Below are 16,264 nucleotides of genomic sequence, written 5' to 3' on the forward strand. Positions count from 1 at the left end.
GTGATTAGGTGTACAAGAAATGAACCTCAAATGTAACATCCCTGTTTCTGAACTATTTTTTTCAAAGAGAAAAAGTATTTTGGTTAAGTAAGACAAGTAAATATTGTTGATTTATACAGCACAGCAATGAAATGATAAATTGCATGATGTGTGTATGAAAGATTTTTTTACATGTATTAATCAATGTTTGAATACCTTTACATATATACATTGAGGTTTGGCCAAGAAACACTGCACATTTACACAATTTTCAATTGGTTTTTGCATATTAAAAATATTTTCTTCATATAGGTACTGTTTATATGGGTATACATTTTACATGTACATAAACAGTTAAACATCTTTACACTTCTCACATATGGTAAATTAAAAGCATTATTATGATTTCATTGGATTTTATTGACGAATTCATTTAATACACTTATATTCTCATATTGTAGCGGTATTAATAATAATTTACAATTATGGAAATCATAACTATATTTAACTGCTTTTACACTATAAAATAAAGTCAATAAAATTGCATAACAAATATAGGTTAGTAAAAATATCTCTATACTTGAAAATGACTTTGCAAAGAAAATGAGATCCTTGGTTCTTCTTAGGCGTGACCTTTTTAACACACTTTTTTAAAACTATACAAGATTTGTCTCCTAAAAAGCTTGAAACCATTCAGTTATTTATTGTACATTCAGTAATATTAAATTTGGTCTAATAACTTCTAAAATAGAAAATACTTTGTCCACTGAAAAGTTTTACTTTTATAAAACTTGTCCAGTAAATTAATTATTTTATTTTATCAAAACAAAATGAATATACAACTTGGAATGTATGACAGCAGAGAAACTATATGGTAATTAGTTTTAAACGAGCTAACAACATAAAACATTAAATAGAAATAATACTAAGGAGTGGGTCAATGGTTCAAACTTTGACAAAGCATAAAGAATGTACTAAAAAAAAGAAAACAGAGCATACCAGTGTTGCGAATTGAGTCTTAAAAACACATGAAGGTCACTTTAATCATTGATTCTAAACCATCCAATCTGTTTCCTAATCCTAAAAAGTCTTAAAGCACAAGGGGAATTTGCTGACTACAAAATTGTTTAAAGCTACCCCACTAACAAAATTATAATATAACATTGGCACCAAAACTGTAATTTGACTAGAAACAATATCACCTACCAATACATAAAAAATAGCAACACTTTTGTAGTTAATGAGTTATTATTCTCAAAAATATTTATATGATTACTCCAGTTTACAAAATTATTACTACCACACAATGTGTAGTGCACAGAGTTGTTTAGTTAGCGTCAACCACCTTCATTTCCTTATTTAAACACCACCAAGCTGTAAACAGTCCAGCAAGTTCCAACATTAAAAACAAAATATTTGTCACAAGTAACACAACAACAAATATATTTCATTACACTATTTTTTTGTTTTGCTTTAGTCCCTTTAAAATAGCTTGTTTCTAAATAACAGAATATTTGGTATAGATAATTACCTGCCTAAGAGGTGACAAAATAACAATTAATATTTACATTAATTTGGTACAAGCTGGGAGAAATAAAACCCACGAAGCTTTAAGTAAATGAACATATCCATATATATATATACACACACATATATGGAAAAAGAATAAAAGATAGAGGGAGTGAGAGATAGAGTTAACATATTTTACCTATTTGCTAATTTTTTAACATTTAGTTGATGTAGAATTCTCTATGACCTACATATATATTTTATAATTTAGATTTTCCTGTTTACAACTATAAAATATCAGCAGGAGGAGTACATTTTTTATCGTCCAATATTATTAACATCAACACTGCATCTAGTTCTTGTATCTCACACATAATCTTACTTGTTTTTACTTCATTACAATAATTAAGTAATTCTTAAATATGAGTACTATTCTTCAAGTTAGTATTAGTTTCAAGGTAATAGTTATGCCTTTGATTATGAAACAGCCGATAAGAAGATATGTCATCCAGTACAAAATTCCGTTACCACTTGAAACATTTTGGTTGCACGCTATCTAGCAGCAAATAGGAGAAACCTAAACTATAAATGTAGTGCAGAAAAGTATTAAGCACAGTATAATGAGTTAACTCTGAATACCTGATATTTAAATTCATTCATCTAAATGATGATTGATACAAAATTAAAATATACTACAACTCCTAGCACAGTAGCGCTATCTACAATGGCAACACAGAACTGCTATTGTCACACAGTGTCTGCCACACAATCCTCATATTGGTGCAAAGCGTATTTTTTTTAAAAGTCAAAGTTTATACACAGGACAGGTAAACTCAAAACATGAATATTCACAAACATAAAACTGTATAAAGAACAATAAAATTCGAAGTATTGACAACTCAGAGCAATCCAGGTAAACTTTAGAAGACCAAAGTACCTTATTGACACAGTTGCTTCATCTTACAGAGTTTGAAAACCAGACTAAATATAGAAAACATTAGGTTTGCAGTGTATTGCGTTTTTGCTATTACAGAGATATAAAATATTCCAAAAACAAGTTTATTGTCAATCCAAAATATTATTTAGCTAAGAATAAGAAGAATAAAAATGCAAATCACTGATTGCACAAACTTCTAACAAAGAAAGAAACTCTAAAAGTAGAGTAGTTTTTATTTTTAATATTAAAAAATTGTTACACCTGCTCCACAGATCCCCTGCAAGAGGAAATTGTTCTGCCAAGGTGCAAAAGAAGCATCAATTGCTGATAAATACACTAATAATTATATTAACTTATTATTATTATTTTTATAATTATTAAAACTCAAGAACTTTTTGTTGTTTGATTTTTTTTATTTGAAATTGTTTTAACTTTCCTGGACATTTGTTAAGTTCACTGTTAATAAAGCAGAATAGTGGTTTTTATAGAAAACCCCTAACATCTCTCTCTCTCTCCCTTTTCAAGATTCTATGAAAATGTCTTCTACTTACAAGCCTATTTAATTTTTGAATGAGGATTACAAAACATTATCTGTGTCTTTAAATTTCAAATACATTTCAGGTTGTCGTGTTTACATCATAATATAGAAATCAATTGTGTAATGTAGTAATGGCATTATGTTGAGGAGGTTGTACAAAAACCTTGAAGGGCTGTGGAGGGAATCATTCTAACCCTTTCTTACAGTCAAGATTTAATAAATGACTTAATGTAATAGAGTGTAATTTTAAAGTCTCAAAGCTTTAATGTTTAACTCACGTTTCCATAACTTATACAGTTTTGAAACAAAGTATTTTTTATGAGATAGTAATAAAGGATAATACAGGTTATCAGTTACAATTCATACCTTGAATTTTGAAATCCTATCTAGGCCATAGTGGCTTATTTGAGCTGAATCAAAATAATGCCCTTATTACATGACATCCATAAAGGAAACTCCTATGTTATATACCGATTTTGATATATGGAGGATAAATGGGTTGCAAAAATTGCAGAAAATGGAGTGCATGTAAGATAAATACGAAGAATAATACAGGAAGAGAGATAGTGTATAGAATGAAAAACAAGTGTAGATTGAATTATTAAGAACAACAGACAGAGATAAAATCAAAAGATTTTGCCTCATTGAAAGGATGAATAGAGAGAGATAGGATGTAAAGAAAGATGTTGAAATAGGAGCTATATTACAGAAGACCAAGAAGTAAACCAAATTATAGATGGGACGAGGAGATGTGTTGTGAAGACAGAAATGTGGGAAAGAACTAGAAGAAGATAGGAAGACAAGTGCGTGTAGAAGATGAAGTGCAAAGCAGACTCCAGTATAATTTGTGCCAAACAAAAAATTTTTAATTTAAATACGGTAGTAAATATCCTAATAAGAAAAGACACAATACATATCATAGCAAAGTGATTTCAATAATATATAGACTAAGTGCAATACGTGAATAGACAATAGAAGGAAGCATACAGTAGAATGGTACAGGACTTCAATCAAACTGGTTCTCAATAAAAAGAATCATCTCTTCATTTCATCATAAAAATTCAAAACATCCAAGTAAGAAGAATTGGAAATAGTAATGCATTAAGAAAGTACATTTAAAATTTATCTAATTGACATTAAAACAACAACAAAAAGTATGAAATTATCCAACATTCATATTTAAAGCATTAAATGAATGAACTTTTATTGTCATATTACATCTTACAAGTTCCAGCTACGCTGGCAAGACAGATCACATTGTCAGAAACAGAACAATAGTAAATCATTGTTTAGGCAATGTTTTTGTCATTCATTTATCTATACCAAGTCACCTTCTGTGTACCTTACAGTTTACAGTTGTTGATCAAAGTACCTTATGATTCTACTGTATGTTACAAACAAATCACACCTTGAATGAAAAACACACCGATGTCGGCTTTTAACCCTGGAACTGGTGGTGAACTTTCTCTCAGTGGTTGAGCCTATAGGTTCGATCATTCATCATAACTAGTGTAGTTTTTATTTTGTTTTCGTAATGTTCAAGCTTACATTTTTATCATAGTAACACTAATTGTGTTTGACCATACTTCTATAACATGTAACACTTCAATGCATGTAGATTTGACCTAAAATAAATATAACAAAGAGTTTGTGGGACTATATTTTAGAACAAAAGACTGCATAATACTACGATTTCAACATAAGCAATAGTTTTATACACTTCAGAAACCAACCTTATTAAAATGATGTAATTGAGAAAGAAAGGTGCATTATTAATTAATAAACCAAGTAAATTCAATCTAGGTTCAATCCTTATGGAGTTTTCTTTTATATGTGATGTTTTATTACAGTGAATGAAAATAATTGTTATAATAAAAGCACCAAAACTTTAAAATAATCTCTTAAATCATACTGTCACTTTGTACTATCGACATTTTAACTTTGGAATAATCTCTTAATATAGAACATTAACAGTACACAGGACTACTTTTTTATAATCAAGAAATAAAGTTCTAGAAGGAAGAGGGTATTTCTTTCTTGAGAAAAATTTAATGTAACTTATTATGTAAGATTATTCAGTTGTTACTTACTTTGTTTATTACTCTTTTCTAAAACAACAATTAGTAAAAATATGTATAAATACATGTATATATTATTTCATTGAACACTACGTTAAAAGGTGTTCTTGTGATGGAATTAACAATTTATTCTTCACTTTTCATGCAGAGAATTAGTCCTTTGAATTGCGATATGGCTTACATTACAATCACAAAAAAGATTTGGTTTCATAGCTAACCAACTGAAAAAAAAAAACATATTCCAACAGACAGACAACTTTAGAGGCCATATAGATTAGAAATGACAAATGAAACTTGCAAAAGAACAATAGCATAAAATAAGAGGTATATAAATGTTTTACTTTATTGTAAATAGATACATGGCTTATTGAAGGACCCAACAGAACAAAACAAATATCTTTACCGAATTGACTGCAGCTTTTTTCTGGACATTTGCTGCTCTCCGTTTCAAAATCATAGTGTTTTTTTCTTGGTCCAAATGGACTCTATGTACCAAGTTTCAAGTCTCCATCAAGTTTCATCTTTTCTATCAAGAGTTATGACACATACAGACAGAAAACAAAATGATTTTAAGAAGCATCTGTCGAGTCCTTAATTATTATATAACTTCATACAATGAATTAAAGATAATAAATAGAGGATAAGTAGTCTGTTGATATCATTATACACCAAACGGTTAAAGATCACTAACTATGGATCAACAATATTGGTATTACAATCGAGTTATACAGCTGTTATGTTGCTATGATTAAGTATATGACAAACATTAGATGTCCTAAGAATGGGCACACCCAAAAATGTGCCCTTTATATTTAAAAACTGAAGTAACTCAAAACAATTAACTCTGTCTTAATATTGATATTGAATTATTCAAGAGCTAGATACTCAACTGCTCAATAGTTGGTACTCCTGTTTTTGCACTGTAACGTAATCTCGTTCACTTGCACATCTTTGATTTGAGAATTAGCTGAAATAGCAAATTCTCAAGAAAGACTGGTAACCAAACTCCACTAATGTTACATCTCGGCATGAAGTTTTAAACTATTTGTAACAAAGATTGGCTCTGAAACTGAGATTGTTTGTATCAAATACTCGTATAAGTTATTGCAGCAACATTTTCTAACATGGTTCAGAGCTGTGGTTATAGTGTGGGAGTGGATTTTTAAGCTGGTAGACTGAGCTCACTGCGTAGATAAATAGTATGCCATTACATTAATATTTTTTGTTAACCTTAACATCTAAAGCTACATTAAAAATTTCTCAAACATGAACATAATCTTACTAAGAGGGCAAAGGTAAGAACACATGTATATAGTTATATTGCACATTTATGAGAGTTTTAAAACAGCTTTCCACTCAACAATTACGTTTTAAGTTTCTTTAAATATAATAATGGTATAAAAATTAAATATAACAATAAAATAAGAACATTTAAATAAAAAAATACAAAACACAATAAACATTTACAGTTCTTTTAAAACAAAAATTTAAACTGGAATGTAAAGGTGTAGCTAAACTAAAATACCTAATTAAATTTCTACAAGTGGTTTTACTCTGACCCAAAATTATACAACGCAACTAATAAAAAAAAGAGATCCAATACATTTTAAGCATATAGAACAAAAATATTCTTCCTTTTTGATCCAAAATGTTACAAAATAGATTTTTTATAAAATGTTTGCTAAACATAGCATATGAAATAGGAAATATTTGTAATTTTTTTACTATAGGTAATAAAAAAAGAGGAGGTTGAACATTGACTGACTGACAGTTATTCACAACTATTTATAGCGGATGTTAAAGTAGTTGAGACAGGCTGAGAACAGAAGATCTGTTGGTGTTAACAATTTAGAGTATTGACTACACGATAAGAAAACATAAACAATGAAGTGTGATATATAATATCAACAATGTTATTGAGTAAATATACTAGACAGTTATAGGCGGAGGAGACACTCAACACGAAACGACCACAGATCGGGTTGTGGCCAAGTTTGATTTTGCCTCATCTGAGGAGGACTATTTCAAAAATAATTCTTTGTGTTTGAGTAATAAATAACTTATTCTATGTTTACGTTACATTAACGTTATAACAAAACAGACTGCAAGGTAATACACAGAAATATACATGCCCGGTTCGCAAAAGCTCAAGCTAGTTCACAACCTAGGAATTGATCCTCATCTTTAATATACATTGCTAACATAGCAAACATAAAGTAACATTCATAAAATTAATACTGTGCATAACATTCAAATGCTTGCAAAATACAACTCGGCAAGCTCTAGAGAGCAACTATGTAGTGTTGGATGAGAGAACGTAATCACTTGGCAAGTTCAGGAGTGGAAGTGTTAGGGGCGGTCGAGAGCACTGGTCGTCGAGCTAGCTTGGATCTGAAACAAGGGCAAAGATACTATGTTAATATTTTTTAAAATCCTTTTTTTGTCTTACAAATAACAATGGCATTCAGTGACTCAGCATTATTGCATAGAGTGACTCTTATTTCTACTTTAGCTTTTGTACCTTGCACAGGCTCATTTTGTGTAGCTAGAGTTCTAGTAATTACCATCTTGTAGTTTAAACCAGATTCGTCAATGTTATAGATTTGGTATGATGTCAATTGTTTAACCCTTTGCGCAGAAACTCTCCAACTTTCACTTGCAACTTTTTGAACACTTGCCTTTGACCTCTTGAACAAATTTAGTTTTTCAGCCAACATGCTGGAGTTTTTTAACTGAAAGAGTTTACCAATACTCACAAAAACACGAGTAAAATGAACTCTGCTGGAACTGTTTATTAAATGAACTTTATGGTAAGACTAAATGCACAATCGCACTAATTGTATTGATTATCACTGGTCTACTGATACAGACACACACTGCCAATGAATCCAGACATCAACAGGATACAAATTAAACAATAGTGATGCAGCGGAAAATGTAAATAAAGGCTGATAAGTGACTAAGCGAGGTCCGAACCATCTGAGATTGAACTAGTGTGAGTCTACTGTGAATATATATAACAAAATATTATACTTATTTTTAGCTTCACATTGTATTTGGATAACTTGTGAGTAATATATGTTTTATACACGCACCTGATTTGGCCAGCCAGGAGCGGGTTGATAGCATACAGCCAGTCATGCACCTCCTTGTCACCCAAAGTCTGCATGAGGTAACCTCTGTGTTTGGTCACAACACTGTAACACAACAGTAACAGATAGATCCTACATTATGAGTAATTTAACCCTATTATAACAATTTAAATATGTAAGCTCACGAGTAAGAAAGAATAATCTTTACATCTAAATTGTTCTATAAATATTTCTACGTAACATTAAATGTGGTGCAACAATTAATTGTACAAGAGAATCACCTGAAAGTATTGGGAACTTTAACCATGGCTTGTTGGTCCTCCGAGTACTCCACCTGAGCCGTTGCCAAATTGATAAGAGCTCGCTCCACAGGATCCTTCTCTTCTCGGAAAATAAATACATACGGCCTTCGGACAGTCTAAAACAGGGTATCACAATATATTTTTAATTTAATTTTTTGAGTATCTTATTTGATTTTTAAAATATAAGAGCTCTTGAAGAGGATAAACTGATTGCCAGAGAAGGTACATTAGAGAAAAGTGGTATAAAGGTGTGTAGAAAAGAAGTTATGTAAAGCAGATTCAATCATAAAGGAAACTGATTAGGATTAGTGTTTTAAAATAGCTTTACGAACTAGCTCTAAATTACACAGTTTGAATGTCACAAATTGCTAAAGAATTACTGACCACCCATCGTTTCTTCCACCCATTCGTCTTCTGTTCCAAAACATTCAGGTAGCCTTTGCGAGCAACGACAGGGCTGATGCGGATTTCCTCCACCTCCGGCACATACAGGATGAGGGTCTGATCGGGCGAAGTGGAGGTAGCGTTGGGTGTCTGTAATCCGCTCTCAGACAGAAGGTGCAGATGTTCAGGCAGGGCAGGCCGAGTCACACGCTCTGGTGAAATAAGCCTGGACAGAGCACTGCTACGAATAGTCACGTGCACTTCCATAATAAAATACTGTTATAAACCTAATAAAATAACTTTAACTGGAACTGGTGCTTGTTATTCTATTATATTGTTTGATAATAAAAATAATAAATTATCAACATAATTAATGGTTTATGTAGGAAGAACTTTAATTTATTTTCATTTGTTAGTAATAATTTAGTTGGCTTAAAATTTCAAATCACATTTACCTCACAAAGCAAATAAAACTTAATCTGAATTATTAAATATGGAAATGTATACTGGCTGTATGATGCATGTCAGGAAATATGCTGGATTACACAATTATTTAGAGTTGAATCATATAAAGTACAATCAGAATAATTCTTCTGCAGTCCATAAAATGGTAAGTTACTTTCAGATTTTAATTTGACTATTGATTTTAACATGTTGTTATTCTATTTTAATGATAATAATAGTAGTAGTAACTTATTTAGTGTCAGGAGATCAATTTCTGTTTCTTAATTATTGACATTTACCATTAGATACATGTTGAATTTACTAATAGTATCTGGTGACATTAAACAGTACGGAATTAGTTTTCATAGAAACACTATATACCTTATTAGAATTATTGAGTTGAGTTCCATACCAATAAAGGTTCAGATCCAAAGCTAAATATACATAATATTTAATCACAATTAAAATATGGGAAATCGAATTAACTTTAGATTACCCTTGCATCATTTAAACTGACTTAAAAAACCCAATATATGGAGTTAAAACTGTACAATAATCTACCTAATTACTAAAAAGAAATTTCTAATGAGCAATTTAAATAAAAAGTAAAATTAAAATTAAAATCCTACTATTTACTTCTAGAATATTTTGAAGATTCATTTATTTAACATCAGTAGTTGCAAGATAAGCCAAATTGATTTCACTTGCTTAAGTGATTTAACCCTTTGCGCTCAAAAGGCCAGCAGCATTGGCCACACCAAGGTTGCAAACAGCTCGTGTTAGTTTTGCTGTAGTTTGTCCTTGCAACTCGTATGGCCACACTACTTTCACTGTTAGCTTGGCGGCCATATTTGTTGTTTGCCTCCCCAGATCAGAATTATTTTTCAATATCCTCTGCATTATTTGTATAGTAATTTAAAATGTTTAAATAAGAAATGACAATTCATTTAAAATTTGTTTTTAGTGAATATTTCTAATACAAAAATAAACATACATTTGGGAAATTTAACTCTTATTCATATATTGTTAAAATGATATGTAAATAAAATATTATAAGGTAGGCATTTACAGTTATATTATACTCTGAGATGAACTATTAAAAATTTTTCTCATTTTTTACGGAATAAAAATTTCAAAAATACACACCTATGTGTAGTCAAGAATAGTTAGCACACATCTACTAGTAAAATGTTCTAGGTTTCTATACCTTATATCACTTCAGTATAGTCCAACTATATGTCATTCTTCTTATTTGCACAGTTAATGTTTAGAAAAGAATTGTGGACTAATTTAAAATTTACTACTTTACCTAAAAATTACTTTTAAAACCAGCTGTTTGATAGGTTTCAGCACTCACCATTATTATAAAACAAAAAGAATATTAGAAAATAAGTGCTATGTTCAGTAGCCAGTGGTGCTGGCCTTACAAGCTATGGACGTTTTATATCTTGGCCAAGTACAGCTGGACATACAAACTGAGATAACATTACGGCAAAACTTAATCCGCACTTTCGACACATGGGCGGCGGTCAGCTCTACTGGCTACTACGAGCTCCAAGGACAAATTATAAATACTGCCTTCGAGTGCATAGGGTTAAGTGTCACTGATCAATGAATTAGCTTTATACGTGTTATATGAACATTTGTGATATAAGCTCCTGACTGTTGATTATTAATATTATTATTGTTAAACTGACATGGACAAATGTCTCTCTGAATAGTTGACATAACCATACTCTGACTAATTACAGTCCCTGCTATACTTACTCGTGGGTGGTGGGGGAGGTAATGCTGGAGATGACGCTGGTGTTCATATCCATTATGTCCTCCCCAGGAGAGACGTCACCATGCTTCACCAACTCCTGTACACCGGTTTAAATATATTTATAAATTGCATTGAGACTCACCTAACATTCTTAAGAGAGTACACTAGTTAGTTGCTGGTTGCGCTTCTGAGGATCTGATTTACACGATGAGCAAAAGTTTTAAAATTTTTTATAAATAAAAACCCGTGTCAAATTATTTCAGAATCATACATTTTAGTGCCTCATTGCTAATAAATACATTTTGAATATTATTCAGTGTGTACCTGAAACAACGCAACAAAATTATATAACATATTATTGAGACCAAAATTAAATTACTTTTTAAAATAAACTTTTCCAAAAATGCACTCTATTAGGCCTAAAAATGTACTTTTTCAGAGTTAAAGCTCTCTCACAAAGAAAAAAGTCACTCAGCTGTTAGAGAAAGCATTTCTAATATTTGAGATTTTATGTATCTTCTAACAGCAACAACTATAAACTGTATATATATATATATATATATATATATATATATATATATATATATATATATATATATATATATATATATATATATATAAAATTTTGCAACAAATTATAATAAGCTATTTTCTAACTTCATTATAAAGTTGATTATACACTGACGGTTCTTGTTAGTGCCATTATCTGGTTGCAGTCAGTGAAACCAATGTCTTCATTAAAATCACAGATAAACTACTAGTAAGCATTTTGGGTGTTATGCACTCACTAGATTATCTTAATAAAGACATTTTCAGGCCACAGTCCTGTACATGAAAGGAATAGTAAGTACCTTGCTAGGAATCCTGCCCTGTATCAGTTTGACACATTTAGAAGTCAGATCCCTCTCTCTCTCCGTCATCTCCCATGGAGCATACACATCCTCTGAATCTTTCCTGACACTGCCTCTCCTGATCTTGATTGGGCTACCTCGGCTTTCCGTGCTCGCCTTTGCCACCATGTTGCACACCTCCTGAAACACACAAAAACATTATGTTTAAAAAACCTGAGTATAATGTAAGATCTTATAAAGAATAGGTTTTGTATTCTGTTCTTTTGTTTAATAATAAAATTAATTGTACTATGGGAAATAAGAATAAGAATAAGAATAAGAATAAGAATATTTATTTGCCATTCGGCCATAGTAGCAATAGACATCGTCAGGTGTTTAATTTACTTAAAACTAAAAAAAATACGGTTTGCCAAGGCACTGGAAATTGACAAACTTAACAGTTTTAAAAAATATTTTAACAACAACAACAATAAAAACAAGTTAAAAATAGCAAAAATAACAAATATATAGCAACAGCCTTGTCACACAACAATAAAGCAAGAGCTTACGTCATCAAACCAGCAAGGTGCGTCAAAAAGCAAAACTTAACAATTCTAAAATGAATATAAACAGTAACAAAAAAAGACAAAATAAATTCAAAAATAATAACAGCCATGTGATTAACAGTAAGTCAGAACAATAACAATAAAAGAAACAACAATAACAAGTCAAAATATAGAGTCAGCAATATCACAGTCCATGAACTCATTTAAAGAATAAAAAGGGTGGTTTACTAACCAGTCCATCAGCTTTCTCTTGAAACTCTTTATATCAACTGTATGGGCTTTATGGCCTAATTTATTAAAAAAGTGTAATTGACATTGCATTGGCATTTGACTGTGTTTTACTAAGTCTAGCAAAATCTTTATTTATTTTATAACTATTTCTAATATTGTAGGAATGAAGTCTACCTCTTATAACATAATCACCTAGATTAGATTTCACATTGACAACAAGTAAATAAATATATAAACAAACAACAGTGGGTATAGACTCTCTAATGAATAACGGCTTACAACTAGTTCTTTGGTCTGAGTCAGTGAGCACTCGTACAGCTTTCTTTTGGATTAACAGAACTCTATGTATTTCTGAACCATTACCCCAAAGTTGGAGCCCATACAGTAAAATACTGTTGAAAAAGGCAAAAATAAGCACTCCTTAGATATTGCTTAGGAACATTTTTCTTTAGTTGTCTCAACAAAAAAACCACTCTACTAAGCCTTCCACATACATAGTTAATATGATCTACCCATGATAGCTTATTATCTAGATAGATGCCCAATAGCTTAACACTATCAGAGAAAGTACTGGGGGAACTCATGTTTTTCAGTGTAAAGCAAATATTTTGTGTTTTGAGATCATTTAAAACAAGTTGATTGGCATTAAACCAGTTTTTTAGCATACACAACATTTTCATCCTCTTTATAGTATATTTTTATAGCTCTTTATAGTATATTTTTAAGCAAATATAGAAAATTAAAAACTTGAATATGCTACCAAGTTGGAACCGTGAAATTTGAACCGGTGATAGACTGGCGTGAGCTGTGAATATGTAGAATTCCCTGTACTCGAACCAGTGATAAACTGGCGTGAGCTGTGAATATGTAGAATTCCCTGTACTCGAACCAGTGATATACTAGCGTGAGCTGTGAATATGTAGAATTCCCTGTACTCGAACCAGTGATAGACTGACCTGAGCTGTGAATATGTAGAATTCCCTGTACTCGAACCAGTGATAGACTGGCGTGAGCTGTGAATATGTAGAATTCCCTGTACTCGAACCAGTGATAGACTGGCGTGAGCTGTGAATATGTAGAATTCCCTGTACTCGAACCAGTGATAGACTGGCGTGAGCTGTGAATATGTAGAATTCCCTGTACTCGAACCAGTGATAGACTGGCCTGAGCTGTGAGTATGTAGATTTCCCTGTACTCATATTACACACGCTTGCCACAGAAATTGTGAGCACTCGTGCAGGCATCCCACATTCTTTCAGGTTCTGATGAGGTTCAAACTTGCAACTCACAACTGCTAGTACAATCGTTATCAATTTTCATTCATTTTATTAAGGTTACTAAAGAGGGAACAATATATTTTGCTTTTAAATGAAGCAATTAATTATATTAAAGCAAACTGGAAATTTTATCAAAGTTACTAATTCTGTACATACCTCTCAACTGTTTAGATTTATTATAAAAAATATTTCCTAAAAGTTTTACTTGATGACATGACTAATTGCTTGTTGAATTCCCACAAAACGTGTTTATATTTACAACTTTTTCCATTAAAACTTTCTATCAGAGTATCAGTTTGGTACACAATAAAATCCTACACATATCCTATTTACATTAAAAGTAAATAAGTTTATCATGTTGTTTAGTAATGATTTCAAAAATAAGGCAACATCAAAAGATAAATCACTTCTACCTATGCTCATGTATTGTTAAAAATTCCTATATAGTAAAAGTTCCATTCTTATAGTATGGAAACTACATAATTGTATATGTACTATTTTTATGTAACTCGTACCTTCTCAGATTTAGTAATTGGAGCCTTGTCGATGCCCAGCCGCTCCCGCAACAACAGCATGTGCCGCACTCGTTCCACCTCCTGCAGTCTAGTCAGTTTCTCCAGCTCCCACTGGTGGTCGAAGATGAGACTATCCCCTCGGGGCCGCCAGCCATGCAGGTTCTCCTCTCCCCTGACGTATGTCGAGCTGGTGTCCAACACCCGTCTCTGTCTACGCTGCACACCTGTTCCACATAATCTGGTTATTAATGGTACAGGACCATGTGTTTTTTATTAATGTGAAAAAAAATCAATTGTAACCACTAAAACATCATTCCGAGAGTAAAGTTGAACTTAAATTCTAAGCATTTCATATACAAAGATGAATTTAGCTACATCAGTAATCATTGGCTGATGTAGCCATTTGTTCAAAAGTTCACTGCAGTTGTGAAGAATATGTAGATAAATAATCTCATTTGACTTAATTAGAAAACCTGCGACAATAAATTTGCATGGCATGATTTGTACTTATATTGACTCAGCATAGACGCAAAAGGGCGAGATCTAGAAATTCTTTCTCTCCCTCCCAAAGCGCACTACTATGTTTACTACAGTCGCTGTAGGTTTACCTTGACGTTCATTCAACTATAAAAACAGAGGACATTTTTGAGAGGATTTTTCAAGGAGCTGAACTTTGCTTTGTTGGTAAGAAGTGCAGTGAAGATTACAAGGAAATGAAAGAGCAATACTTTGATGTATGGTTCAGAAAAGTTTACTACGCCTCTACCTCAAAAATTTGTAGTAGTAAGAAACATATAGGGCGGCAAATATTACGGGGTGGGGATATTTCTGCAAAATATTTCCGTAGTAATTATGAGGTGTGATGTCATTAAAATAAAATAAAATGTCTGGCATTTACATAAGCCTCCAAACATGTACAAAAGAAAATATTTCTTTTGCAGAATAATTTTTAATTATTCAGCCCTTTTCATACATCTAGTGGGGACTGATGCTCCAGATTGCTGTCTCGAAAAGTCCTCATTCTTCATACTTCTGCAGGAGCTACATACATTTTTCATAATTATACTTGAAGGTGAGAAGTCTTGTAAACGTCTCAGCATACAAACGCGAAAAGACAATCCAAAACACACTCTTTGTCTTCAAAAATTAAAGACCTTACTGATACGTGATTGTCTACATAGGATGATGATAAAGGGCTGTTGAAACGATGGGAAGCAATTTTAAGTGCTCAGTGCTGTAGTATAACTCTGGGGATTTATTATTAAAGATTAAACACCAAAATCACAAGACTGCAGTTTGTTAAACAGAGTTTACTTGAGTAATAAACCTCTATTATTCTCTTCACGATCTCATTGTGACCACTCAGGGTAAGTTTAAAATGTTTGTGAGAGAAACTCAAGAGATTTTTAAACTCAGCCACTACCAGGCTGAGTATACGAGAATAAAGAAGAAAAGAAAATTGCTGAAATTGATAATCTTGAAATTGGTTTGAGTCCTACAAAGAAATTTGAGATAAATGTTTTACTAACAGAAAAGTTTATGACATTTTCAACAGTTTCATTGAAATTGAAAGTTTAAATTTGGATAAGCGAAGAGAACCAGGGCCAGTTTTAATAAAGTTTATTCTCCAGATGTTGAAGAAAGTTTTACAGATGAACTTGTCAACTTTAAATCATATATTGAAATTCTCAAACAAAACTCTCAACCTAAGACACTGATCTTCTGGAGAAAGACTTTATTTACTTGCAGTTTTAAATATTGAAGGAGAAATCTGGATTTTTTAAGTTTTTTTCTGGCTTATGAAATGTTATTGATAC

General features: G+C 31.7%; 1 protein-coding gene across 14 annotated transcripts in view; it reads right to left on the reverse strand.

The window, feature by feature from the left end:
* Window positions 1–378: 378 nt before the first annotated feature.
* Window positions 379–16,264, reverse strand: part of LOC124362791 (kinesin-like protein unc-104) — a 130,571-nt gene continuing 114,685 nt past the window's right edge. For 11 of the 14 annotated variants that reach the window (XM_046817585.1, XM_046817592.1, XM_046817598.1 and 8 more), the window contains 7 exons: window positions 14,448–14,671; window positions 11,880–12,059; window positions 11,031–11,125; window positions 8,820–9,057; window positions 8,415–8,551; window positions 8,137–8,238; window positions 379–7,432 (listed from right to left, as the gene is read on the reverse strand). In XM_046817585.1, coding sequence (XP_046673541.1) covers window positions 7,363–7,432; window positions 8,137–8,238; window positions 8,415–8,551; window positions 8,820–9,057; window positions 11,031–11,125; window positions 11,880–12,059; window positions 14,448–14,671 — 1,046 coding nt within the window. In that variant the 3' untranslated portion in view covers window positions 379–7,362. The remainder of the gene's footprint in view (window positions 7,433–8,136; window positions 8,239–8,414; window positions 8,552–8,819; window positions 9,058–11,030; window positions 11,126–11,879; window positions 12,060–14,447; window positions 14,672–16,264) is intronic. The other 3 variants (XM_046817597.1, XM_046817595.1, XM_046817588.1) reach the window with 1 other exon arrangement.

The sequence above is a fragment of the Homalodisca vitripennis genome, chromosome 5 (genome assembly GCF_021130785.1).
Source record: "Homalodisca vitripennis isolate AUS2020 chromosome 5, UT_GWSS_2.1, whole genome shotgun sequence".
NCBI lineage: Eukaryota > Metazoa > Arthropoda > Insecta > Hemiptera > Cicadellidae > Homalodisca > Homalodisca vitripennis.